The sequence below is a fragment of the Nesoenas mayeri genome (genome assembly GCF_963082525.1).
Source record: "Nesoenas mayeri genome assembly, chromosome: 3".
Classification (NCBI taxonomy): domain Eukaryota; kingdom Metazoa; phylum Chordata; class Aves; order Columbiformes; family Columbidae; genus Nesoenas; species Nesoenas mayeri.
The window spans coordinates 63,557,375-63,585,229 of NC_137544.1; the positions used below are offsets into that span (position 1 = coordinate 63,557,375).

The 27,855-nt window shown below is 38.2% G+C and overlaps 1 protein-coding gene across 1 annotated transcript; it reads right to left on the bottom strand.

Moving 5' to 3' along the window:
* On the bottom strand, positions 1 to 27,550 carry SYTL3 (synaptotagmin like 3). The gene is made up of 15 exons (XM_080342447.1): positions 27,120 to 27,550; positions 25,507 to 25,722; positions 22,855 to 22,919; positions 20,153 to 20,204; positions 18,752 to 18,818; positions 17,712 to 17,784; positions 14,205 to 14,329; positions 10,620 to 10,763; positions 7,727 to 7,905; positions 5,427 to 5,529; positions 4,404 to 4,574; positions 4,083 to 4,182; positions 2,825 to 2,933; positions 1,712 to 1,917; positions 1 to 543 (listed from the first exon to the last, which is right to left on the bottom strand). The coding sequence occupies exons 1-15, from the start codon at positions 27,227 to 27,229 to the stop codon at positions 416 to 418; spliced, it is 1,848 nt and encodes a 615-aa protein (XP_080198573.1). The 5' UTR covers positions 27,230 to 27,550; the 3' UTR covers positions 1 to 415.
* Between the last annotated feature and the right edge of the window lie 305 nt (positions 27,551 to 27,855).

The window sequence follows — 27,855 nt, forward strand, 5'->3', positions numbered from 1 at the left end:
ATCACTCACATGCAGCAAGTAGTTAAAGATAAGCTAGTTTTTAATTCTCTCTGAACATGTATAAAAAAAAAAAAATCACAATCAGAGCAAAAGCCTGTTAACTTTCTTAAGGTAACAGTTATTTTCTCTAAGAAGTATTCCTGGGATTAAATACTGTTCTGCAGTGCCCAGAAGTGGAAAAAACTGCATAGCATTTGGCTGGTGTTGCCTTGTCAGCATTTCAAACTGAATTTGTCACTCCTGAAGAAACAATACATTAAACTCCAGCTACAGACACAGGTAACAAAGTCTGTTCCCCAAAAGATGGAGCAGGTACTGTTGCAGTGCACCTTTCCCCAGCCCCGAAAGGTATGTGCCACTTGAGTTTAAAACATTACATACAGGGAAGGAAAAGTTGTTGCGCAGTGATCTCTCATCATTTAAAGTTTTCCTTATTTGAATGCAGTACAAGCGTAAAGTCCATCCATGTGTTTGGGCTGTGGAGCATCTCCTGCCATTGGAGCACAGACTGAGAAACAAGGTCTGTAGAGCCAAATGATTCCTCTGCAAAAAAAGCAAAAGGAAAGGTCACAGAGTTACTTTTCACTTGGCCTTACCCAACTTCTGGCCCAGTTGACTAGGAAACAACCAACCCGCTTTTCCCATTTTTTATAGCAATTTCAGCTGTTCTGTATCTCCAAAGGGATTAATTGCAATAAATTGCAGTTATACTTTTGAAGCATTATTTACACTTTGTTAAACTAAGATCACTCTGAGCCTGCAGCAAAGAAAGTTTTTGGTTGTATGACCAAAAGCAGAGGAGCGAGCATACACACTAAATACAGCAGCATGGCACGAAACTGCCTGCTTCAGTTCATCTCCAGTGACTAACACTTACTAGGCTTAGGGCTGGGAGAGTTGTCTTCACTCAAAAGCAGGTAGTCCCTGCGCTAGCAAAAAGGAAAATGCTGGGAAGGACAAGCAAAAGCAGCTCCTGAGGAAGCCTGCACAGCACCAAGTTATTCCTAGTGATAATACTCCTCCAAAGTGCACACTGATACCATAATGAAGTGACTGAGCCTCAGTCTTATTGAGCCTTTTGTCTCGAACACTGAAACAAAGCACTTAGGCTCTGCAAAGATGGAGTGAGAGACTCCATCGGGCAGCTTTCAAGCAACATTTCCTTGCTCAACTACCAGTTAAACCAGGCCCATTCAGGGAGCAGAGGGTTTCTCAGAAATTTCTCAGCCTTGTCACTCTTACGTTAGAACGGGGCCCAAAACTCAGACATGCAATAGGCAGTTCTGAGCAAGTTTCACTTTCTCTCCCATTGATTTGTGGATGTAAAATAATAAGCACAAATATAAGCAAGGTGAAGTTTATTAGATCATTAGATCTTGTGCATCCTTTTGATGAGATAGTGTTTAAAATTAGCCTAGTTGTAGAAAACAGCTCAAGGAACAATTCTTAAGTACATAGTGAGTTCTAGATGAGTTGACTCCACCCAGCTTTTCTGTGCCTGTCTTTTGCATGGCCAGCCTCTGACCCTAGAAGTTACCATGCTACCAAATGACTTTCCTGAAAGTTCTCATTGACAACCTCAAGCTTCTGCACAGACCTGAACTAAAACATGTGCATCAGTCCTTGCAGGATCAAAGCCCAATGATTACAAGTTGCTTAGGACAGGGGCTGGACCTGTATGTGTAGTGATTTTTAGTGATAAATAACTTACTTGCACCAAGCTTGGCTCCTCCTAAAAACTGATCACTTGAGCTGAAAGCTGACTGGTCCCAGACAGTCAAGTGTAGACATGATTGCTGTAGCTGAGCTGGGGTAACACCATCAAAGACAAACAAGTGTTTCCACTGGGGACAGGTTTCTTTCTTCAGGACAGGAGACTTGTGCTTTACCTCCACTTGGTCTGGAAGGATAAGACAACTTCCCCAAAACAATGAGAGTTCAGTGAGGTTACTGATTTCTCAACCAGAAAATGGAACATTTGCAGTAATCAACGAGGGCCCTTTGGTTTGCCTTAAACAACAAAAAAGTTCAGCTCAAGGGCAAGGCAGAACATGGTCCTAGTGTGTTTATCTTGGGGCTTGCTCTTTTTCCTATCTGCCTTCAATGTAGGTATAAGTAAACTCTTGTGGTCTGCTTTTCCTCCGCTGTCACTGCCTGCTGAGGGAGTCTTTACTCCCCATTCTGTTACCCCATACTGCCCCAAACCTGCCTTTCAGTAGATAAAATGCTCACCCATTTCACTGAACAGACATTCCACAGCAGATGAAATGGCTTTATGAGAGGTTTTAAGTGTACCTCAGTATCCTGCTTCCAATGGCATCTGACAGTAAGAAAGTAAAATGATCCAACATACAAACTATCAGTGCACTGAAGAAAAATTCAGTCCCCTCCTCTTTTAAAATGTCTAGAATGAAGGGGATGAAAGTTTCCTTTTTAATGTATCCAAAGCAATATTCAATTCTGCAAAGGCATAACTGAAAATAGGAATGAAAATACCCTCTTGATTTGCACTTCCTTTTTTCTTCCGCCCCCCCCATCCTAATATCTAAAAGCAGATATTAAAAATCTAGAGTTTACTATTTTAAGTGACATCAATAAGTTCCGAAGTGCCATTCAGGACTCAAAGAGCAAGTGGGACCCGTCACCGCCCTGCTGAGTGCTGCTGTTATGCAGATACTCAAATGTCACCATTACGAGGAAGTCTGACTAAGAATGTGGACAATGCCACTTTCACATGCCAGTCTTTGATGAAAAAATGTTAATACATACTTCTGTACAGAAAGTGAGGGACATTTTCTGTTGAAATGTTAGGTTACATACATACCCTTTAACAAATGAGTTTGGCATTCCAGTAGATCTCAGCATGGGCAAGTTCTTTGCCCCAAATATCATAACCTGAAGCTGGCAGTTGGGAACTCCTTGGTCTTTTTTTCCTGAAACAGGAGCATTCACCACATGAAATAACCAGTTAGTTCAGCTGATAGCTTAAGATACTGCTATGAGGAAGTAGGAACGTGGCTAAGCAGTACTACTGAGGTAAGGACTCATAGTGCTGTATTAGGATCACTTGAAAGATTTAACCTGCTTGAATGGTGTGTGATTCCTTAAAAAAAGAGAAAGCAATGAGTAGCAGGTTGCTTTGTGATTCTGATTCCAAACACAGATTTCTGTTGTATTTGTGAAAAGTAAACACAGAGCATTTCTCTGAAACAAAGTCAGAAGCAGGAGGAACAGCCAAACCCACAGTGTGATTCTGTGATACCACTCCTCAATTAAAGCTCTTGTGAAAGAGCAGAGACCCAGTGCACAGACAGGCACAGAGAAGAAAATGGAAGAAAGCAAGCTGGGAACTTTGGGGTCATTTGCAAACAAAAAGGGAACAAAATTAAGCCAACAGCTAATCAGATCATTCTAGTGCTCTGTACCTATTGCTATGGTCCTGAACATAGAGAGCATTAGTAGAGCTCTGAACCTTTATATACCTCACTATGATCTATGGAGGTAAAGAAAATGAGGTTGTCCTGTCCCTCCCAAAGTGTGTATTTCATCCCACCAGCAGGGACTTGCTCTGACACGCTACGGCAATACTTAACGTACCTCACAAGACTTTCATAACCAAAAACTGAATCCTGACTGTACATTTGGAATGTAATATCTTCCAAGTGAAATACTCTTTCTAAAATTAAGCCACTGGAGGAAGCCAAAAGTGCCGGTCTGGTACCCTTGCAGCCATTTCCCTTCCACTTTTCCCCTAAACTGGCAATCTCTACCTTGGGTAGTAAAACTGCTGCATCACCTCCAGAATAAAGTTTACTAGCAACATGACAGGCACAAGGTTGCCAAACAGCTGGGCACATCATACTGCTGCCTTTATAATGTGCAGCTTTTGTTTGCATTAAAAGGAATAAAAAGATGAACTTGGCAAATATCTGGATTTTAATTAATTTGAAATACAATATACCACAAACCACCATTTGCAGTAGCTGTTAAAAACCCCATAGATGAATATTATATGGACACATTGTCAGTCCTTCACTGATCTCAATTCTTTTCTAGCCAATGTATGCTAAAATGTCACATACCTTCAAGATGGACATTTTTATACTGGGCTGGTACTGACAGTCTTGCAGACACGAGGAGTTCCCCACTGTACTGGATAAGATCATCCTCAGGCTTTTCAAGCTGAAGAAAGGGACATACAGAAATCTGCGCTACTGCAATCATTGTATTCCACATCATTCTCACAGCTTATTTACATTTGCAACATGTCTTACTAGTGGACTGGATTGACCGCATTTTTCCTCTCAATGACCTCAGAAGGGTGATCTTTTTGATCGGTTTCACTATTATGATTAATACATACTTCTGTTAAGATACAACTAAGCACAAAAACTAAGAATCACCTTGGGTTTGAGCTGGTACCAGTTGAAAAACTGCATCGAGTTATCTTCAAAATTCCATGTTGCCAGTGGAATCACCACTTCCCCCAAAAACACCCTGTATTTGAGTGCTCCTGCATGCCACACAGAGATCTGAAGCTGCCGACTTCCCAGCTGTGAGTATTCAATCTTGTACTGGAAAGACAAACAGCACTTACAAAGCAACACACAGGACGAATGCAGGCCTATGCTCACAGGCTCCTCAAAGGAAGGCCAGACGTGGCACGGCTGAAGGGATCTGGACACAGACAGAACCATGTTGTCTGAAGGTGCTTTGTGATTTGCATATTACCCCACTACTTAAACACTAAATAATGCTCATCCAAAGATGAAACGAGATTCCAGGAATACCTTGGCCTGCTTTGCTAAAGATTTGGATAATAATTCCAGACCATTTGGCTTTTTGGCTGGTTGGTTTTGTTTTGTTTTGTTGGGGGGGAATAGTTGTTGTTGTTGCTGTTGTTAATTGTATTTTGTATTTCTGTTTTACACTCCTAGCACAATTTGGCTGCTGTGGAGGTCAGTTCAAGATCAAGACACCTAATAAAGGTGCTAAAACTTCCATTCTGGTTAGTGGACATCTACTCACTGCAGTCAGTAGGGACAAGGAAGTAACTCAGCTGACCACTAATTAAAGCCTTGATCCACTCCCAAAACATAGTTAGAGCCCTTCAAGAGAGTATTGGGTCCCTGTTCCTGAACATACCAAAAAAAAAAAAAGCGTCTGTGAAAGATACTTTGCTTTTGTCACAACTCGGAACAATACTGGAATTCATTAAAGGTGTTTTCATGGACAAAGGCAGACTCTTCTGATGGTTTGCGATTTACCACTCTAACTCCAAAAGCATTTTCTCTTGTTTGGACTGAAAAACCTGATTTTTTAAATTATAGTTGTCAGGATGATTCTGAACTTGTAGGACTGTATATTACAAAAGGACATGTTACCATAGAACGGCGCATTTAGCAGAACGCAATTGCAAACAGTACCTTCAAAGTCTCATCGAATTCTGGGTCCACTGTGCTCTTTTTGACAGCTGTCTTCCGCTTACTCCGAGGAGATTTATCAGGAAGTAAATAAACTTTAACATACCTTGTAGATCGAGAGAAGGACGTGCGGAAAGTGAACAGAAAGGGGAAAAAAAATTATCAAACTAAGAAGAAAAAAATAATTATATGACAGGAGATTTTTTTTTCTTAATACTTAAACAATTTTATTGATTTTGTCATTTTCCAAGCAATAAAATGGCAAATTGTGATCTATAGCCTTTCTTAATATAAGCAGACATGCTAGAAGGATCCCTGTATATCGTTCAGCTAATGTGTTTCAATCCTGTTCTAATTGGGAAAAGCATTAGGATCTGAATAGGAATATTTTGTTTTCTTACTCTTGGCCTCTACTAAAACAGCAACCAAGGAAGTCACCTTGTCAGTTGTAGTGGCAGCTTTATGATGAAAACACACAGTATATTACGTGCTCAAAACCAAAATTCACTCAATTTTAGGATCATTGCTGCTTGTTCACAAAGAAAATATCTCATCTTTACAACATCAAGTACCATGTAGCAAAAAAAGGTATAGTCATACAAATAATATATAATCATTGATAACTCTTACAAATGCTAATCATTATAACAGCCACTAAAAGAAAAGTGGGAGATTCTCTAAAGCGCTCAAAATTGCCTTAACATGAAAATCAACAAATTTTCTTCAAGCTGAGTTGGGCCAATATCAAGCACCAATGATTCCTACCCAAAGCTTCTCATGTGTAGGTCACATGCACATTAATATTTAAATATTCTCCTTACCATGAGTTCAATGGCCTATATTTGTCTTACAGCTTCAAAACTAGAATGTTAGCAATAGACAGTGCTTGCTCACAGCTTGGCAGGGAACAGAGTAATTGTTAACATAGTACTAAATATTTTTAAACTGTACTTGTATAATACATTTCAGATATTATGATTTAAAGCAATTTTAAAACAGCCTCTTGATTAACTTACTGGGGTAAGTCAGCTGTATCTCATATCGTCAGTACAGAATTTACACATCTTCCCTATTCTTTCCAAATTTATCCATAGGTAAAATTACTTTTAAAAATATTCAGGTACTAGAAGTTTTAGCCCCTTGCTCTATTATCCCACATCAATTTAATTAAAAAGTAGCCAGCCAGACCTCAAATCAGTCAACAAGCTGAATAACTCAAGAGGTTTTAAACAGTCTGCTCTTTAGCAAGTGTGTCACGTGAGTACACTGACTGCACTTTTTCTGTTGGCTTGGAAATCAACAGAAATATGTAAATATATACTGGTAGAGAACATAATGTTCACTACACAGCACTTCCCACACTGCCTTTCAGGCTTCCTGCAACTCTTTGCCTGGCTGAATTACCCGGAGATGTAAAGAACATTAAGCCACTTCTGAAGTGCCCCAAAATTGCCATGTTTCATGAGCTGCTGTTGCAGCAAGGCTCCTTGCATCACCAAACTCATCTTTATGAATGTCCTCTGCAAGATGTGCAAGAGCAATCTTCCCTCTGGGTGAAGGTGATTGCAAGTCTGCAATTCCAATGTGGTCACTCAAGTGCCCGAACACGCTGTGACAGGAGGAGCAAGAACCAGTACTTAGGTATTCTACCTGGTGATTTTCTACAAATGATTGCTGCATGGTCAGGGAGGATCATTTAGTAATAAGCAGACAAATTACCCAGTCTTAACTATCCAGTCAAAAACTTCTGTGGTGTATTTTATCCACAGAAGAAGGTGTTTCTTCCTCCTACAATAATACATAATTATTAAACAGCTTTAGATTTTCAAATGTGCTACAGTATCTGAAATGCCTATTCTTATTACAGAAGATGGAAGCACAGTAGCATAGCAATCGCCCAGTGACCCACAGCGAGTCAGTAGATGAATTAGGAACATGACATCTCATGTTTTAGCCACTTATGTATTAATTTTGCAGGCCAAACTTAAGAGCTAAAATCTGAATAGCTATTCTCAAGATCCCAACGCACTCAGGAGCAACACAGATGGTTTCTCTGGCTGGTCACACACAGGGAAAGAGACAGTTACTAGCAGAAATTGGTCAGAATGGAGTAAATGCTGGCATGAAACTTATTTGTCTTGCAGTGTGTAGATGTAAAAAAGGCTGGTATATATGTTAAATGTTCTGAAAGTGCTAATATGTCATACTATCATATATCAATCAATTTCAACAACAACATACATAAGTATCTTTAAAACAGAGTATTTTCCTTATTTTTTTCTTCTTGGGTACAAAATACTTACGGGTTACACTTTTTCTTCTTCTCTTCTCCATAAGCCAGGTTCCTGCATCCCTTGATGCAAATTTCTAAGATGCACGGTTTGAAGACATATCTTATGGCAAACTCTATTTCTCCTATGACACTAGCATTGCCAAAATTGCCAGACTCAGTGCAAGTGCTGTTAAGGCTATACAGACTCCCCTAAGAAAAGACAAACATTTAAGAAAAGTAGCTTCACATCAAACAGGGCAAAACATTTATTTCCGTCAAAGGTCAGTATCTTTATGGACACGCTAGCAGAGCTACTGCAAATCACAAATATTTCAGGTAACCTGTATAAAATTTTGTTGCTTCTGTAACAGCTCTAAAAATTACGGCTGTAATTGCAATTTTACTGCTTTGCCTTTTTGTCTTCAGTAAGATCTCTAGGCTAAGAAAATGCTTTCTTAGATAACTTATAGATCTAGAAATTGTCTCCACATAAAACTGCTATGTGGCTTCCCAGGAGTAAAACGGGCTAAGTGCCTGAAAGGAAGAGAGTGATAAAACCTCTGAAATCTAAGAACATACAAAACATCGAAGCAGACTGTTTTCAATACATAGGTCATAGCAGGGAACACTATCAGGGCATTAGGTTCTATCATGTATTAGAGGAAAGAAAGCAGCCTTGCACACCCAGGAAATATTCTACAAGATCCTCCAGTTTCATGTAAAAATGACATGCTCCATACCGCAGCAGACAGTTCAGGAAAGATTAAAATAGAAAGACAGCCAGTTGTCCTATGTTGGTGCATTAAAAAGGTGTTTCCTAGCTCACCTCAGCCACTTTGTTCTGCTTTCATCTACTTGCACCTATGGGGCAAATGTTTGGATGCTGTGCAGCCACATAGAGAACAACATTTGTGAACAGCATTTACAGAGGCCAAAGTGCAGTGAAGGAAGAGACTACACGTAACTTTATGGTGCTATCTAGCCTTCACTGTAACAAATTAACAACCGAATCAAAACAGTTCAGTCTCCATTCATTTAGAATTATGTTCTGCAAGGCCCTAGAAACTCTTTACATAGCATATATCCTGAAGACACAACTGTTGTTATGATTAATCTCACAGCAGCATTGCTCTAGATTGCTGAGATATCTGTGTTAGATCACTCCTTCCTCCATAAATAAACACCAGCCCACACAGGACTGGTTAACCAAGGGGTTCTGTATTGCACAACACAGCAGCCAATAGTGCACAGTAGTGTTTATAAGATCATATCTCTCTTCCATGCAGATGCGCTTATTCATTTGCACAGCTTACCAAATATTCATTTTAAAATTCATACCAACAGCTTCATTAAAGAAGCTATCTCCTCTATCTTACAAGCTCTAAGTAAGAAAGAAACTTGACAAAAGAAGAGTCAGAGTGCTTACTGAGGAAGTCAAAAGAAGTGTTAGGACTGTTCTGACCTGACACTTGTTGCATGTAACCTTGCCCCCCCCCCCACAAGACACACAGCAGTGTAATCAATCTCTCGCAGTTTTGTTCAGCTTTTCTCTTTCATTCACTGACATATTTTTATCCTTCTGACCAGAAAATGCTTATTTTCCACCAAAATCCTTCATGACAAAGGAATACAAAGAGATTTTTATCTTAGCTCATATGTCCTAAAAACAGTTCTGCAGAAGTCCCTCATATTTATTTCACAGAACTTATTTATTTAGAGAGGCTGGATACATGTTCTGATTATGATGTTTGGACGGAATATTGCTATATATGTCTCCCACCTGATCAGGAGTTACAAACATTCAATGTAGAAATCACTCATCCCTTTGGTTCAGTGAACAAAGATTTAGCAATGACTCCGTGTATCGCACTTCTGCTGGCATGGCTGGAAGCAACACCACCTGCTATTTTGGGAGATACATTTCCGTAGAGCAGTCATCGACATCCCACACTTACCCACAAAAGGAAGTTTAATGAAACCTGGCCTTCCACTTTACAAGACCATAGAAAATGTTTCACTTTTAAGCCTGAACTGTTTATAAACCAGTTCAAATGACTGTCATCAGAATCACAAATAGCATCCAAAACTTTCATCCATTTGTCAGTTTAACACCTCTGACTCCACAGTGCAGTAAACTATGGGAGTGCACCAGGGTCCTTGTGTATGTTTTAACTCCTCTGCAAAGTGAACAGGCTGGTTTAATTTTGATTCCTTAAAGTCATTTTAGTTCTGTTCTTTACAATATCAGTCATGGATTCTTTGGACACTTCACCCTGCTTAACCTCATCACTAATACATAGAAATCAGCTTCTGCAGGTAATCACAGAGACTTTAAAGCATGTGCTGAATGCATTTATAACTGGCTTCCTTCTCTCTCATTCACAGTATTCAAAATGCCATCCATCAGAGGATGATTCAGTGCCATCCCCTAAACCTATGAACTGCTTCCTGGGTTTCCATCACTGTTAGCTTCCTCTTCATTCACTGACATTCTCACATCTGAATTTCCACTAACATTTCCATTACAACAGTTCTTGCAGAATAACAAAACTCTTCAATTAAATGAAGTTTTAAGAGGAAAAAGCAAGCTGCTAGGTTAGAAAGAACCATGTTTACAATACTAACCCTAATATAAAATGTAAAGAATGTTAGTTGCATTTTCAAAATTCAGAGGAACATGATCTATCAGTTATTCATTATTAATGGGTATATCCATCCATCAATTATCCATTACTAATTTGATTTGGCTTATACTGCAAAAAGTTCACACAGTGTTACTGTGAGGACCATGTTGAAGGCAGCCAGTCTTTCTTCCTTAATTTTGTAATGTAAGCTAAACTACACCTACATTTTGCACAAGATCTTAGCTTTTATATTTGTCCCTATCAGGCACCTGTTCTGTTTTGCTTCACCCTTCAACTTACATGTTTTCCACCATCACAGAAAACTGCATCACTTGTGGGACTGGTTATTATGTCTTCTTCCTCCTTGCAGTTCCTTTTGGTCAGAATATCACTATCATTTTGGGCACCAGCGATGAGCTGTTGAAGACTGGGTGTACTTTTAATCTGTAAGAAATTCAGCACATATTTTTTTTTGTTATTTAAGAAAAATGCCCTGATTCATTCAGGAATGCTATCAGAAAAAAAAAAAAAATCAGTAAATATTTATAATTCACTCTGATCAACATCACGCAGGTGGCACACTTTCAAAGACAGTGTAATAATTTAAAAGCTGATTTACAACTCTGTCATCTCAGCCAGCAGTACATTCATTATATTAATAATTTTCTAAAAATCAACATACCATCACCTAATCTAAGGATCACTACCATAGCAATTACTAACAGCCGTCTACTAATAACACACCAAAGTAGCAATATACTAATAAAAGGCCTAATACTAATTAGCCTTTAACAAAACAGTAATTTTGCAAGAAAACAACAAACAAATCTTGCCTTCAGAAAATTAAAAAAAAAAAGAAAGAGTATTTTGCAATATGCATGACACATGCCTGTGTCTATCTGTGCAAGAAAGAACATATGTTGAAAGACACTTCAAAATAGGAAGAGACTCACAAGTTCTTGAGTTCTTATTTAGCTGTGATTATAGAAAAAGTTCAAATTTCAGAGGTGTTCTTGACTTTGCTTTGACTATGTCCATTTGCCTTTCCAATCTCCCCATGAAATCCCTGATAATTTTGGAAAATTAAGATATATGATAGCAAAACTCCCCAAGATCTACCTTCAGCCACCTCTGTTACCAATAAGAACAGTTAATAGAATGAAGTGCCAAAAGACTAATACACATGGCTAGAAATATGCTGAAAATAGATTTTAGCTCATTCTGGCACACCACTACCTCTGAGTAATACAATCTATGAAAAGTATGTTCACAGTTCAGTGGGTAGGGAAAGAGTGAGGTAAGAAATTTTACAGGGTTAAGATGTAAGAAAATAATTTCTTCCAAAAAACTGTATAACAGGGATTACCTTAAAGACTAGAAAGAATACAATGTGACCAAATCAACTAAAAGATTTGGACATATTTGCATAGAAGAAACAGATAATATATATTTAATAGACCTGGGAACCCCACCTGCACCATCAGCAGAAAGCAGTAAAGAATGAGGACAACAGAGGAGACAATATATTGAGATTACTTCTGAAAAAACAGGATGTGCAAAATCCAAACCAGTACACTGTTACTACAACACACAGAAATTGTTATGTGTAGCCCAGCTCTAACGTGGGCAGCAGCCTGGAGCTGCTGTCACGGGAAGGGCTACCCACAGCTGCCCACGCACCACAACCAGCCCCCAGAGCTTGTACATGCTGCTTGTTCCCCCAGTGAGGCAGGTATATGAACTTTAATGAACTTCAAGATTCTGATGGTGAGAGCCCATAGAAAACTTTCTAAAGCCAGATTTTACACTGGCTGGTAGTTTTTGCCATTAGATTGATTATTCACTATTACTGAAGTTAAATATAATCTCTTTCAGCTTCAATTTGAGGGAATCAAGCTCAAACCATACCACAGATTTGGCAAACTTACTTTAACACATCTTGCTCTAGAGACTGAAGTGGTGCCCCAGTCTTGTGCTCTGCACATTCAAGATGGCAGAGTTACAGTTAATACTTCCCAGTCATTCATTCCCAAGAGAAAAAATGCACACTTTCTAGGGGAAAACAAAATAAAACAAAAACACCACACCACACCTGTTTCAATTCATTCTCCAAAAATGGAAGTCCTTTCTGGGGTGGAAATCACAACAAGGAAGATTTCTACATCATATTTTGTTACAAATTTGAGTAATTAGTTGTTTTGCAAGTGTAATTTAAATCAAGTTCTGTCCCTAAGCTTAAGTCATAGTTCAAGTAAGGATGCAAACATCTACCCTTATTTAATGAAAACAAAGATTGAAAACAAAAGGTAAATTGAAGAAAGATACAATACTGGCATTGACAGAGATTAATAATTTTAAAAATCACAGTAAAGATACAGAAAGCTCTCATGTAAGTGCAGAGGCAGACAAGTAAAATTTCCATCAATATTAAAAAACCTAAATGGCAAAGACGACATTCACAAGAATAAAAGACAACAGTAACTCCAGTAAAACTAAAATTCGAGCTTAAATATAGTCTAACTGGTTTGAATGAAACAAAAGCTCCTTGATTCAGAAAAATAGAGCTCTGACAGACAAACAACATTGAAATCTTTCAAAATCTGTAATGCAGAAGGTGGACATAAATTAAGTCCTCAATCTTTAAACTGGCAATTAAAACCCCACACAAATATTCTAGAATCTCCTACTAATAGATTTCCCAAGCCAGAGAATCTATACCCATCCTTTAAACATGATGGGTTGTGCATGATCAGCATGCAATGAAGCATAGCTAATATTCATATTATCTCCAACTCTGATGTTTTTGGTGCATTAAGAGGGGTGCTCTGCCAGTGGAATAGAGAAAGTAACACTGAAATGTGGTTTGCCACAATGGAAGCAGCACTCGAGTAGTTAATAATTGTTACCAATTTTATTTATAATACACTTGCATACAAAAACACCAGAACTAATTTCACAGAGTTCACAGGCCTTGCTGGACCAATTCAAACCATCAGCCCGTGTGTTCTGACATCCTGTCTCTTCCAGTTATCGCCACCTAATGCTTCAGAGGAAAGTGCAAAGAGTGCACCAAGGGAGCTGTGAGTAATATTTGCCATGAGGTCTGGCCCAAAGCAAAAGCTTTTCTCAGCATCTAATTCAGGCACTTAGCAGACCACATTTACCTCATTCAGATGAAGAATAAGGCAATTCAGTAAGTACCCACTATGTGGAAAATTGAACATGGACAAAGTTCAGTTATTTGAGAGGTGAAAGTGTACAAAACAAAACAGTCAGTGTAACTTTAAAGCAGATCTGTGACATCATCTTCAGCCCTGCACAATTCGTGGAAAAACTGATGACTGGATTTTTCTCAAACTTCTCAAGAAAATACTGAAAGCTAGAGACTGTAACCAAAGCAAAAGGAAAAAGGAAGTTGCCCAGCAACTAACAGCAGTCAACATTTTCTCCTTGCCAAATTGAAAAGCCCTTGGAAAGTATCACGATGGGTTTTGGATGGCCATAGCTTGGTCCTATTCAGTAGCAAGAGGAGCAGGACAAGAAACAGAGCACTTCCCTGTAGCCCAGCAGTCACACAGAGCAGACATCAATCAGCTTCAAGAGACTGCGAGCGCCTGAGAGCAAAGTGACCCATCCTCTTCCTCCCTCTGTGGGGTTCTTTGTAAAATCTCAGTCTCACATTTCAGTTCTGGGCTGAAATCAAGTGTGCAGACTCAGTCAAAAACCTTGTGAAGAATAAGAGTTCTGGCCACAGTCAGTGAACATCAGCTAAGCCCTGCTCATATAATACAAGTAAAATTCCACTGTGTAAGTCATTATTCTTGCAAATATGTTCCATTCCTGAAACAGCCCTCATGGTTACAGACTGTATAATAATATGGATACCCTGCTTGTAATGTTGATGGCAGTGTCAGACTGGCTCCTCCTTTGCTTCCTTCTTTCCACATTCTGCCCATAATCTGTGGTTAGGAGGCATCTGTCAGCCATGTCATTCTGGGACTTGGAAATTTCTGAAGTGAAAATAAAAGACAGAAGTCACTGTAACAAACATTGCAAGCAATCTGTAAATTTATAGGTCAATTATGTAGCTTTCAAACTTTCATTCTGCAATTTTAGTATTGATCTCCTAAGATTGGGAAAGAGATGAGAGGGCAAGTGTTCATCCCAGTTTGTATAATTATATGTTGCCTAACTAAATCTTTCCTGCTGTTTGAACTAGAAATTAAACTCCTTGTTTCCTATCATTATAGCTGCTGCAAGGAATTGTTGTATGCTGTCAAATACAATTTCCTCACAGAAGTAGCTACTGAAGACCCTATATATAGCTTGATTTTGAAAAAGCAGTTTGGTTTGATTCAGGATAAAAGCAAGATCATGATAACAACATGAACCAACACAGCAATGGAAATGAGAAAGCAGAGTGTATTGGAAAGTATTTAGAAATTGATCCAAAATATGGATGAAAGGAGAGATGTTACATACTCTGGCCCCAAACCACCTATAACTTTAAGAACATGAGTGGCCCTCATTGACTTCATGACATTACTCATATGGATAAGCTTATGTCCATAATTAAGTACCTTACTGAATTAGCACTTCAGTAACATCTAGTTTATTATCAAATAAATCTATAGGACAATTACACATTTAGTACACCACTTTTTGCTTCTTATTCCTTGGGGTACAGTCAGATTTCACTTAAAGGGAAGGGCAGCACTCACCCATGATTTTTGAAGCTGAAAACTAGCAGGCTTAGCAGCACACTTTGTTGTAAATCCCAGGTAGTCTCTCATTAAGAATTAATAACTTATAAGTGGTACATGAAATAGCTATCGTATGTTTAATTCATACAGAAGAAATAAATATTTCTCCCACAGTGGGAGTCTCTGTGGAGGAACCTCAGACAGCAGACAATATGTCATTATGGTATTCAAAAACAGTGGCACTCTTAAATGTGATTTTTAAAGCTATCTTGGGTTAATTTTTTTTCTAGCAGCAATCAGTCCTCAGATGTTTACTGTACTCTGTGTACACCATTAAGGCATCATGTGACATATTCACAGGCAGGCTCAATTAAGTCATCTCTGACTGTAAATGAAACCAGGTTTTTAAAACACACAGTGAAATCAGAGATCATAAAAGAGACTGGAGTGAAAGATCTAATGGAATAGATACAATCTGAGTCGCTTGACCAGCAGTAGAAGCAGAAACACAAGCTTGCCTCACACTCTTAAAACAAACAGGTTACAGAACAGGTTACTGTGAGGAAAAAAAATGATTGTTCAGTTTTCATATCTATTCCTCCTTTCACTTCTCTACCCAAATGGTCAGTAAGACCAACACTATCTATAGTGCCAAGGGCAATTTTGCACTGCAAATAAAACTACAACCAGCAACTCATTTTACATTCACCAAATGGCAACCACTGGATTATAATCTCCTGTTCCTGCCAAGCCACACTGGAACAGGAGGTAACAGCATACAGAGCAGGCTGCACAACAGCAGCATTGTGTTACACGTGCTAATCCTTTGTTCCTGCTGCTCTCAGATGCACACACACACTGGCTCCAGTGATAGAATCAGAAGCACAATGAGGTTTTCCAGGTTTATTTACTGCAATACACACAAGCTGGCTGTTCCTAATACCTCTTCAAACCAGGACATTTTTATCCAGAAAAGATATAGAATACTAACTTTAGATACTCGTGACCAAAAGCATTTATCAGCACAGTATCAAGTTACATTAAGAGGCCACATTGTCTGAAAAAGCTGTTTTCTTAAGAGGCCCAAGTCTTTCTCTCTGTAAGACTTCCTATACTTTTAATTATTGACTTCAGCGGTTGCAAGAGCCTGTTATTTTCTCACAGATTAAAAGGTTCTACCTTAAGGATGAGAGCACCTGAATGGGGTTAAACATACAGCCGAACTGAGCTGACAACCTGCTGACATCCCCACTCTGCAACCACTGTTGCTCCCTCCTCAGTCCCTGGCTCCCACCCACATGGCCCAGCACCCTCTGTTGTACAGGCTCCAACACATATATCCCACCTTGCACCTATTTAACTCACTAAACTGGTGGAAAAGTATCTATATGTTTTGTCTGGGTTAATGTTCTGCCCTTTTAATTAGTAAAATCGGTTTCCAGAAGGGTCCAGAAATACTAGTGCTAATTCAAGTTAAACAACAGCACCGTAAGGCCAGAAACAGAGAGAAGACAGACATGGGGGGAGAAGGACCTTCCTTTTGATAGCTGTGAACTATTAAATTAGCTTGCTTTAGTCCTGACAGTCTTTACCAGTAACTGTGGGATATGACCAGGTTTCAAACTAACTAAATTACCTTGCTTCCAGTTCTGTGCTACTTCAGCTCTCTGCTTCCAGTAACAAATATCCTACACCACCCTACATTACACTCCCATTGAGGACAGACAGCCATTGTGTCCCTGCATAGCTTTAATAACGTGTTCACGCAGGCACAACGATAAATTTGTGTACTTAAAGGAGAACAGGCCTTTAGGGTGAGTGGAAGAAGTTAGAGGAAAGACCAAATGAGAGCTAAGACAAGATGTACAGGGAAAAGCAGAAAAGCACTAAAGCCAAGTCTATTTGGGTCTAATGTCACATTTGCAGATGTCTAAGATGAAGCTAGTAAGAAAACACTAAGTTTGTTCAAAGACATGCAAATGTGCAAGCCCCTGTAATCTTCATAAGGCTCAGAGGTTGTTTGCCTCTGGTCACTGACGCCTTTAATTTGTTCTTCACACAGGCTGTCTGTCCTCAGCGTAGTTAGCCTTAGAGGTGCATACACAGTCTGCACCCTAAAGAACAGCAGGCAGCACAAATGTACAGGAGTATCCGAATGAAAGAAGAGTTGTTAGGACTGGCTGGCTCTTTGAATAAGCGCTGAAAAAAACCCCACAACTAGACAGACTCCGAAGAAGGAGGAAAGTTCTCTTGAAAACTGCCAGTGAATGAAAACTCTACTTCCATTACATGATAGATACTTCGACACGGTCAGCTGGGTTTCAGTCAGATAGATAACACAAAGATCACTACAGTAGAAAGTGGTTATTACACTGTACTAACATGAGTGAAATATACTGCATCTGAATACCCAGTAAACTTAAAAATAACATTATACGGTCTTTTCACATCTTCACAGGAAAGGCATTCTGAGTTGATATCATCAGCTTGTTAAACAACTAGCAGAATACTGAAGGAGAATTAGACTTACTGTATTATTTTTCAGGTTGGCTCAGTCTTGGCATTAGTCAATTCAGACACTAGTCAACACCCTTTGTTTATAACTATTTTTTGGCGGGTAATTTGGACAAAGAAATTGAAACATTTTACTACATTACTCTAGAATGACAAAGCAGTGAAAGCTACTTACTTTTTATATGTGTTGTGAGAGACAAAAACAAGTTTTCCACGGATTTATTAAAACTTTTAGACTGTCTGAGTTCCTGCAAATGGGAGATGCCAAGAGTAAGAAAACACAAAATATTTGCTGTTTTAAAGTTGCAATGATCACATATCTACAGATCACATAATAACCAGACGGTAAGGCTGCAGCCCTTTGCTCACTTCTGTAGACAAATATGTTGATGTGCTTGAAAACTGTCACACCACTGTATGAAGATGGAAAATGATATTTTCAGTTCCATACTTTTGATATACAAGTGGAACTCCTTGTAGGAAGATCACATAGTAATTTCATAAATACAACTAATTACATCACTGATTTGTTGTGATGTATTTAACACTTCAAGCAGAAAAGTCGTAACTAGTACAGATGCTCCTATGCCTCTCAATCAGAGAGTTTTCATCAAACTCCAGGTAAGCCCATATTAGAATGTTTACAGAATTGTAATGGGCTTCAAAATCGGGGCCTCAGGACCCAGGTCAAAATGAACTGAAATAGTAAGTTAGTGTGATTTCAATGAGTTCTGAGCCATGTCCTACTATTCTGTCCATTAGAAATTGTACTGCAAAGGCAACCATCAAATTCACTGTTTTCCACTCAGTAATGAAAGTAACACATGGAATAATCACTTTATAAATGCCTACTGAATATCATAGGATCGTAGGATCCTTCTGGAGGAGACCTCAGGAGATCTCAATCCAGCCTTCCTGTAGTGATGGATCAAAAAATTGGTGCAGTATTCTAATGCCAAGTAGAGAGGGTTAATCACTTGCCTCATAAACTAAAAACTAACTGAAAACATCCCTCATTATAGACTCTGACTTTTCTCTCCTACTCCTAATGTAGAATTAAAAAAAAAAAGTCAAGTGAACATAAGGCAGCATTTATACTTTTAACAAAATGCTACAGCAGTTGCTGTTCACTGCATTTCTGTGGCTGGCCTTTTCATATCAATGACAGTCTAAGAATTGCGTGCATTTGCATATTTTGCAGATATGTATATTTACCGTCACGTTGCTTCCTGCTGCAGATTCTGTGAAAGGAGGCGGAGTTGGAGGCACAACAGAAATTTTACTAGAAATTTAAGAGACAAACAGTGTAACAATTAATATATTATGCTAAGAGATGGCTAAATAAACCCTGTTTCTACACAGTACCTTTATTACCTGTCTTTCCTGCAATCTAAAAATCTGGGTTGAGATCCCATGTCTTTAAGAGCTGCAGCACAGGCTCACTGTCTGTTTGTAAGAGTTAGGACTACCTTTCTATCTTCTCAATCTTGGGCTGCTTGAGGCAGAATTATTAATTCAAAACAATCACGAACACCTATTTTAGAACAGGCTTCCAAGACACTGTTAAAACACAATTCCTGTGTAACGCCCTGTTTCAGAGATGTTTCAGAAAACAGTCATCTGTATTTACAATACTAAAAAGATCCTTTCTTGCCTGGGCCCAGAGCTGTTAGAGACCTTTTACAGCCATTTACTTGCTGTAAAGAGCCCTGGTTTAAAATAACTAACTAACTAACTAACTATTTTTTTTTTAATGTTTTTTTGACAGAACCTGTTATCAGGGCACAACCACAGACCCTAAAGGCAGCCAGCGAACTTCCTTTTTGATTCTCTCCTACTTTAACCACACCTAGATAAAAGCAAAGCTTTATGCAGCCCTGGTTAGGATCATACCTAGCTGAATGTAAGTTTCTGTCTTATGCAGCTATGCCTTGACAGATAATTATAATAAAATTGAGGCCGTGTCTTTGTATATTATTTTACTTCCAAAAAAAGAGAGTTTCTTTTATACAATATAATTTAAGTATACTGTTATTACATTATATATCACTAGTAAAAACTTAGTTATCATCATGCTTAGGTCTCAAGTCAAAGTATTTATTCAGAGTAAACTACATTTTTTACTTGTTTTAAGTTTTGGTGAGCAGATATGCCTTACCAAATTCAGAGCTTCTTGTCTGCTGTTTAGCCTAAAGCTATCAAACCAGCAATATCTCCCATTGAGCAAATAATGATGCTATTGCTATTATACCTAGTAAATAATTCTCATCTCTGATCATTTAAAAGTAGTGTGTATATTTGAAAGATAATGGTGTAAGTGGTAATGCCAAAAATATAAGCAGATATAACAAAAATACGGCACGCCCCTTCATTTCACATAAATATGAAACCATTACTCTAAACAGCACTCTCGTTTGGACTTGAGACTCTTTCTATGGATTGCTGAGAGATAAACATGGTATTTTTTTCTATGCTTTTATCATCTCTACTCCAAAAGTATTGAATTTGGTTTTCATAATAAAAATATACAAACTATTGGCTGGTTTATAACATAGAATATAGCACCTATACAAATTCTCAGTATTCTAGGATGATTTGTTCTTTTATTACTCTTACCTCAGTTCCTGATAAGACTTCAAGATCTTTGCACCAACTGTTTCATGTCTGCCTGTGAAGGAGAAACAAAACAAACACCCAAAGGTCATTTAGCAACACAGCAGATACTAAGGCCTCAGCGCCTTTTTAGGAACTGGCCTGTATTTACAAAAGCTCACACACATGCAAGCCAGGAGTGAAATCATCTCCCACCTGACATACCAGTGTACATGCCAAGCAACACACAAGTCTCTCCTCTATCAAACTCTATTGTGTCTCCACCTTCCCCTCTCGCAGTTGACACCAGCTCTTCACAAATGCTGAGAACAATCACGTACAGCTGCTAACAGGCCCATTCCTATGAGTTGTTAAGTGCCCTCAGCCTCCTGAGGTCCAGGGGGCACGTGGTGCAGGGGCCCACAGCACTGAAGCACACTTTAGCCATAGAACTCAAACACTATGGAAAGCTTGAAAGTGTGTACAAGAGCAGGCACATGGTCATCTCTTGCATCTTATGAAAAATTCTTTTCACTTTTTCTACTAGAGACCTGAACAATCATGAAAACACATGACTAAGCTCACAAACATAAGTAAACCCCTTTGCTAAGGCCATCCCTGTGGGGAAATAGCAACCTTGTCACATTCCTCAGGTGAGCAGCCACATGGTGTAAAGAACACCGAGAGACAAGCTCTCCATCAGGCACAAACAATGAAAACTCATAAAAACATAGTTTGTTCCTGAGTTATTTCAAACAAAAAGAAGACTAAATGCATGTAACAAATGGCCAACTGAAAATATCTGAGGTGGCTTTAATCACTAATCATTGCTAATACATAAAGTTGCATGTAATCCATGCTTTGCTGAAAATGTCATTAATTATAATGTATTACCTACATATAAGTAGCAGACCCCTGTGGTGGTAGAAACAATAATCAACTTATTGACGTTACAAATTTCGATCAGAACTCCAGACCTGAAGCTCTGTTACTAAAAGTAATATTTGGTATCTTGATTTTTTGCAGTATTAAATTATTTCTTAGATTTTTTTTTTTTTTTTTTAAGTCAGGAAAGGCAATCTATCACTTCCACGAAAATATGATTTTTATTCTTTAGATAAAGGTTAAACAAAATGAATAAGAGGCATACTGAAGTAACTTTTTTTTTTACTCTGCAACATAAGAAAACTCCACTGCAACATATATTTTTTCAGTTAGTGAATACTTCACTTGTGTTATATGTTCACACCAAAAGAGGGCACTGTCTCTCCAGGCTTGAAGGATACATAACTACAATGATGGCTGTTTTTCAAGGGTTGCCATTTTTAAACCCCTTTAATTAAATTAGTTGGTCTAATCAAAAGGAACTAAACAACACATATTTCTCTCTACAGGCTTATCTTCTGTACATCCTTTGATCTTTGTGCATTCAACTGTATTAACAATAGACTAACTAAGCAAAATGCCTCATGTGCCAGCAAAGCTTCGATAATGCAAGGTCAGAACTCATCTATTTTACTGGAAAGAGGGACATTCAATACCTTGCAATATCGGATTCAGTGTCTGAGAACAACATAACATTTTCCAGTAACTGTGAGAAATTGTTAAAAATACCAGCTTTAGACTAACTGGAAAGAATATGAGGGAAAAATTACTAAAAATGGTTATAGAGTACCATTGTGCTTTACAAGATCAGTCAACTAATACTTTAAAATTAGAAATTCTATTAGCTAGAATGGAATTCAGTGAAATCTTTTAAATTATAAATTAATTGTTTAGCAGGAACTGTAGCTCAGTTTCTTAATATTCTACCTGCTGTATTTCATGAATACTGACTACCAAAAATTTGCCTGAGTATGTTCTTCCATTTATAAACTACTTCCTGTTCAAGTTTCCCAAGGGATATTTAAGGTCCAGTGCCTTCCTTTTTATCAGATATTCTTAAATCTGGGGAGGATGCAGATACTGGAAGTGAAACTAAAACATCTAGCTACAGTCAGGCACAAAGTGAGACAGTTGTTGGTCTGAAGTGGCGCATGAAGGAAAGAGGAAGGAAATCCTCTCCACCTCATTAGTCATTGTAGGTGAAACTGAAGACTAACAGCCCCTTGGCTGGTAAAACACATAGGGCAATCAATCCACATCCTCTATAATTTCTTTTAGGGTTTTGTGTATCTAATTGCACTGAAAAGTCCAAACACAAGGCAATGGTGCAGCTGGCTGAAAGTAAAGAAACAGTAGGCATTTAGCTCTCTGTTGGTTTATAGCTACAGATGTTGTGGGTTTTTTGGTTTTTGCTTTGTTTTTTCTTTCATTCCATTCTGTTATTTCCTTAAGCTTTAGAACTTTCTCATGAAAACAATTGAAGTTTTAACTTTGACAAACAATGGATGCAAGATCATTTCCTTCCTGCACATATATTTTAACATGTCTGTATTTATTTCACGTCATTGTATTTATTAGAAGCTTTACACATCCATTAATTCAAATTGATATGGCCAGCAATTTTCTTATTATTCATTCAAAATGAATTATACTTTTAGGTACATTCTGCTAGTTCGTGTTCATGTTTTATTTAGTGCATAGACAGATGCACTGTATGATAATTTCTGACAAATATTTCAGCCAGTGGAAGAAACATTAAATATAGTAGCAGACTACATTCTATGTTTCACCTAGATGAAGACTACACATTACACAGCAGTTTATGGTGTTTCAGCAATTACCTTCCCCTGGGTATTTCTTTGCCCGTTCCTCAAAAAACCATTCACCAGTCTTTACTTTCACATCTCTGAAAAACAAGCAGAAGACAATTGAACCAACTTTTTCCAAAATGTGTTTCTTCAATTGTTTGATAACCATTTAACAATCCGACAATCCTTCTTAAACCTACCATAAAACTAGAATTTCATGACTGCTCACTCTATTGGCTGACTTTGCTGCAAACAAAGGATCCTTCCCTTCCATTATTTCTTTTTTTCCCTTTTGCTGTGTAGGACGGCCACGGAAAGCAAGACATACTGCTCCAAAGCTGGGAGTCCTGGGCCTAACTCCAGTCTTTCTACCCAACTCATGTAACAGCCCCAGGCACTTTTGCTGACACCGCTGCTTGCAGCTACAGCCCTGTCTGAGAAGCAGGGCAAGTCAGTGAGAGGATATGCTCCCACACAGAACTTGGGGTGGCCACCAGGAAGCAATGAGCTCTACAACCCTGATGCTGCGATGGCTTCATAGCCCATCTCTGTTATGCAGAGATTAATATCAATGATGGCAACATTATACACAGGCACCAGGAGTATTAAGCTAAGCTATGATGATCAAATGTGTGAGAACAAAGCTAATAAAGAAATATCCTCATCAGGTAAAACGCACTAACCTCCTTCATAGAAATGCCTTTCTTTCTAGACTCCTAGAAGACAGGAGTCCTTTAAAAAGCACACTGTATCAACTCCATTCACATAAGACATGCCTCTTCCAGGTGAAAGATACACATTCTGCCAGTCCACAAAGCTTTTAAAATTTACTATTTTGTAAACAACAAACATTCACCTACCTCAGCTCTTCCACTGAGGCATTTAAGCATATTCCTTACAAACATGACCCTAGTGTCTAGGAGAGAATCTCAGTAGTGCTGCTGCTGCTAATGTTTTGTTCAGGAAAAAATACTATAGTGGCAAACAAAACTCAAAATTATGATTGCTTAGGACATGAAAATCAGCTCTTACATTTCTTAGTTGTCCTATTTTTCCATCATGGGAGTAAACAAAAGGCACTAATAGCATTTACCACACTGTTGCACTCCCACCCTTCTTGACATTTGTAGCCTTGATGTAAAAGCTCACTGAAAGCAACAGAAGGAGTCTGACTAATTTTAATGGACTTTGCATAGTGACTAAACAAGATCAAATGTGCTGTCTCTTTGCCATAAAGAGAATTTTAATGACAGCTGAAGAATTCCTTTATATTAGCAACGAAAAAAAAAAAAAAAGTAATTTCCTCAAGAAATAATAAAATTGTCTTTTAATTCATTTAAAGAATACCTTCATGGTTTTACCACTAAATATCTGGACAGGCTTATGAAATAATTAGGGGTGTGCAGCACTATACAAGGTAGCTTAAAAACTAAATACTCTATAGGGGTTTTCCACTCTGGCCACCAAATAACTGGAAACCAATTTAAGAGAAGAGGAAATGGGGGAGGTACCTAGAGGAGGATATGGAAAGATAATTTCTTAACCTTTCCATTTAGTGCTTGTAGCGTGAAGCACAGATAGTGAAATATATGCATTAAAATTTAGTAACTGGCTTGTATCGCATATAGATGGAGCTAATCTGCCTATTTTATGTATAAATTGTGAAATAAACTGAGGATTTGGAGAACACCTTTTTAGTGATAGTTTATAGTGTCTTTCAAAACATAGAAAATTACTTCAAACTAATAGTAGAAATTCATTTACCTTAAGACTAATACCTTACCTTACCTTTCTCAGGCTTATTTAAATCTCATTTTGGCATCTTTAGAGAGAGTGAAGGGGTGCACTGGTCTTGTGTTGGCAGAAATTAAAATTTCATCCAAATCCTCACCCTTTATACAGGGATATATATCACCCTACACAGCTGTTGATTCACTTTTAAAACTACCTTTCTTTGTGTACATGTTATTTTTCATCAAAGGTGGAAATATAGCTAAACCATTTGGTTTAGAAAGATTCTGATGAACAGGAGGGACTGTGCTGGAGTTTTTTGATATAAAAGTTGGACCAATACAGTAAAGACCACTTCCTGGAAAACAAAACCAAGGTGACACAGCAAAAGAAAAACCAACTAAGTCAATGTAAACAAATCTGGATTTCTGGTCACATTTAAACTATTCCTGATAATGTTATTAATACTTTTTACTTCTTAAATTTATATAAAATATTACTTCAAATTACTCATCCATCTATGTTCCCGTAGGATGAGGCAAAAAAAATGATTAGGAAATTGTCAAGACTGGTTATAATAAAACAAAACACACCACTTTCAGTAACTTGTTATGATGCACTGGTTCAGTATTGAGCCAGGGGAAAGAGTTATATTTAAAATTCAGAAACTAACACTTGTTCCTATGCTTTGCCATTATAATCTTTTTCACACTACCTTTGGACTACCTTGAGAATCCATTTTACCAAATACAGGAAGGGAAATCCTGATTACATGACACATAATGCAAAATTCCCACCAGTTTCATTGCTATCAGGACTTCATCCAGCTTTTTCAGGCTGCCAGAGGTTTTGTTTCATGAATTGTTTAAAGCAACAGATACACACAAAACCAGTGTGCATCCACTGGATAACCAATGTAAACTGGCACTTATCCAAGCCATCGAAATTCCTTACCCATGAGCATAACAAACAGTGCATTTCCAAAGGCAGGGATTCAGGCAGATGCGGCATTCGGAGCACACTCGGTGGCTGCACCCATTGCATACTGCACCTCTGTTTATCAACAATCCAAGCGATTTCTGACAGCGAGCACAAGATCTCTCCTGGTATTCATGGCTTGCATTTTTTGCCCCTTTCCACCGAAGCTGCTGCAGCTGCAGTTTCAGTTTCCTAATCATCCCAGTTAAAAAAGACAAACAAAAAGTAATTAGACCAAAACCCCCAGGTAAGTCACAAGCTAATACCCTGGTTGTGTGACATCATTACTATTCCCTCAAGTCTAATCTCAGCTGGGCACTGTCTGAAGGTTTCTACACACAGCTTTTTTGCACTATGGCAAAACTATATACAACCACAACTGTACATCCAGACAGAGTAACAGTCCAGTATAAATGGGGTTCTGTTCACGTCAGTCATGCACGCAAGTGATTATGCATTCAGATACAAAACCCCAGACTAAAGGGTGCTCCCTTTCATTTGATGATGTTTTTTATCACATTTCACCAAGAATCAAATATTCTATCAAGTAAAAATAATCATAACAAATGCCTCATCTGGAAGTCAAATAAAAGCCACAGACCAAAATATTGAAACCTCTCCCTTTCGTCAACTGTGCTTCCGTTACATATACCAGTAATGTTTTTAATTATTAGCTATAACATCAACAGTTGCCAGGGAATTTCTAACCAATTCAGACTTTATAACCCTTTACTTACTTTTCACAATCATTTAATAGTTCGGTAATAGTTTCATAAGTGTTTGCTGTAAACAAAGTTTAAGTTTCTACATTTAAGAGACTAAAAATTTCTAACTTAGCAACATAAATATCCTGTTTTACATGGGAATGCAATGTGACAAAGCAGGGTACAAGCTGCAAGGAAATCCTTGCCCTAGCTGACATAAAGCAAATAAATGCTGGAGGATTATCCCATATCCTTCACAACTAAGATACTTACATAGTCTGAAGTAATTAAATAGAATTCTTTTCCTAACTGATGACACCTATTGACACTAGTAACAATCTCCAAGACAATGTGGTGTGCTTGTTACCTGTTGTATGTGAGAAGGGACAGTGATGGATTCAGCACAGTGTGCACAGTATCCAATTCTTAACTCCAGTCTTGGCACAACATAAACTAAATAAGCCAGACAAAGATCTGAACATGTTCTGTGTTACCAGGACTACATAGGCATACACAGGAACATGATGAGAATGCCATAAAGCTTTCACAGGAAAAAAACCCAACCAACAACAAACAAACAAAACAAAAAACACCAAAGACAGGTAGCTATTGTACTTTCTGTGAAGGCTAGAAATAAAATTCCTCAAGCAGATTATCCACTGAACAGTATTTGCTCATTTTACTGTAGATTAGTCAATGGTATGGTAAATTGAAGAGGCTTTGGATACTCCTTAGTTTTCCCAAACAAAAAAAGGCATACAGTAACAACAAGGAAATAAAAGGAATACACTTGGAAGCACAATGAAGAGGAAGAAGAGTAATTCTGAGAAGAAAAAAAAAAAAAAAAAAGGAACAGAAGTACAGGAATAGGGGAACAGCAGATACCTTATTCTTTCCTCCTCTATTTTTCTCACCATCTGGTCACGGTACAGGACTTGTAGAACAGCCTCTCGCTCCAGTTCCTTAAGGAAGTTTAGATTAAATTCACAGGCCATTTTCCCCAAACTTCACTTATTTTTTAGACTCCTCTTATGTTTCTACTACACCCAGAATGATGGATACTAGTTTATAGAATACAATGCGGTCTGAGTGTTTACTAAGTGCCTGCGCTCTTGCTTGATTGGTAATATGTTTCACTCCGTCATACCCTTGAAGAGAAAAATAACTCAGTCTGTCTTCACACAAGTCATCACTTAAGTGTGTCTGCTATGAACTATTATCAAGGTCACAGCAGTCTTGTCTTTTTCACATGAAATAACTTCTTGTTCTTTTTTTCTTTTTCTTGAGAGTGGTTCAAAAGAGATGAGAGCTTGCAGCAAGATCTCAGATAGGGCTTTAACTGTCACCAGATGGTGGGACAATTCTCAAAAAGATGATGAAAAGGAGCGGGGGGATCAGTTTGTTTTATTTGGTCTTGTAGATTTGGGATTTCCAGGCCTAGGGAAAAAAAAAAACAAAACAACACAACACGTTATTATCCCTTCTCCTCACTTCTTTGGGACATTTCAAATAACATGTGAAGACTACATTTTGCTACAGTCAGACCTTCTGTACACTAATTTAGATACAGGAGAGGTTTCAAGACAGTTCTGTTCTTCAGTTAGTCTCACCATATTGCCCA

What these genes read in the sequence shown, in the direction of transcription:
- SYTL3 (XM_080342447.1), bottom strand. Translation starts at nt 27,229, where the DNA reads ATGGCCTGTGAATTTAATCTAAACTTCCTTAAGGAACTGGAGCGAGAG. An exon ending in ACTGTTTGTTATGCTCATGG is followed by an intron (nt 22,920 to 25,506) that starts GTAAGGAATTTC and finishes CTTGTTTTTCAG; the next exon opens with AGATGTGAAAGTAAAGACTG. An exon ending in AGGAGCCAAGCTTGGTGCAA is followed by an intron (nt 544 to 1,711) that starts GTAAGTTATTTA and finishes CTTTTTTTGCAG; the next exon opens with AGGAATCATTTGGCTCTACA.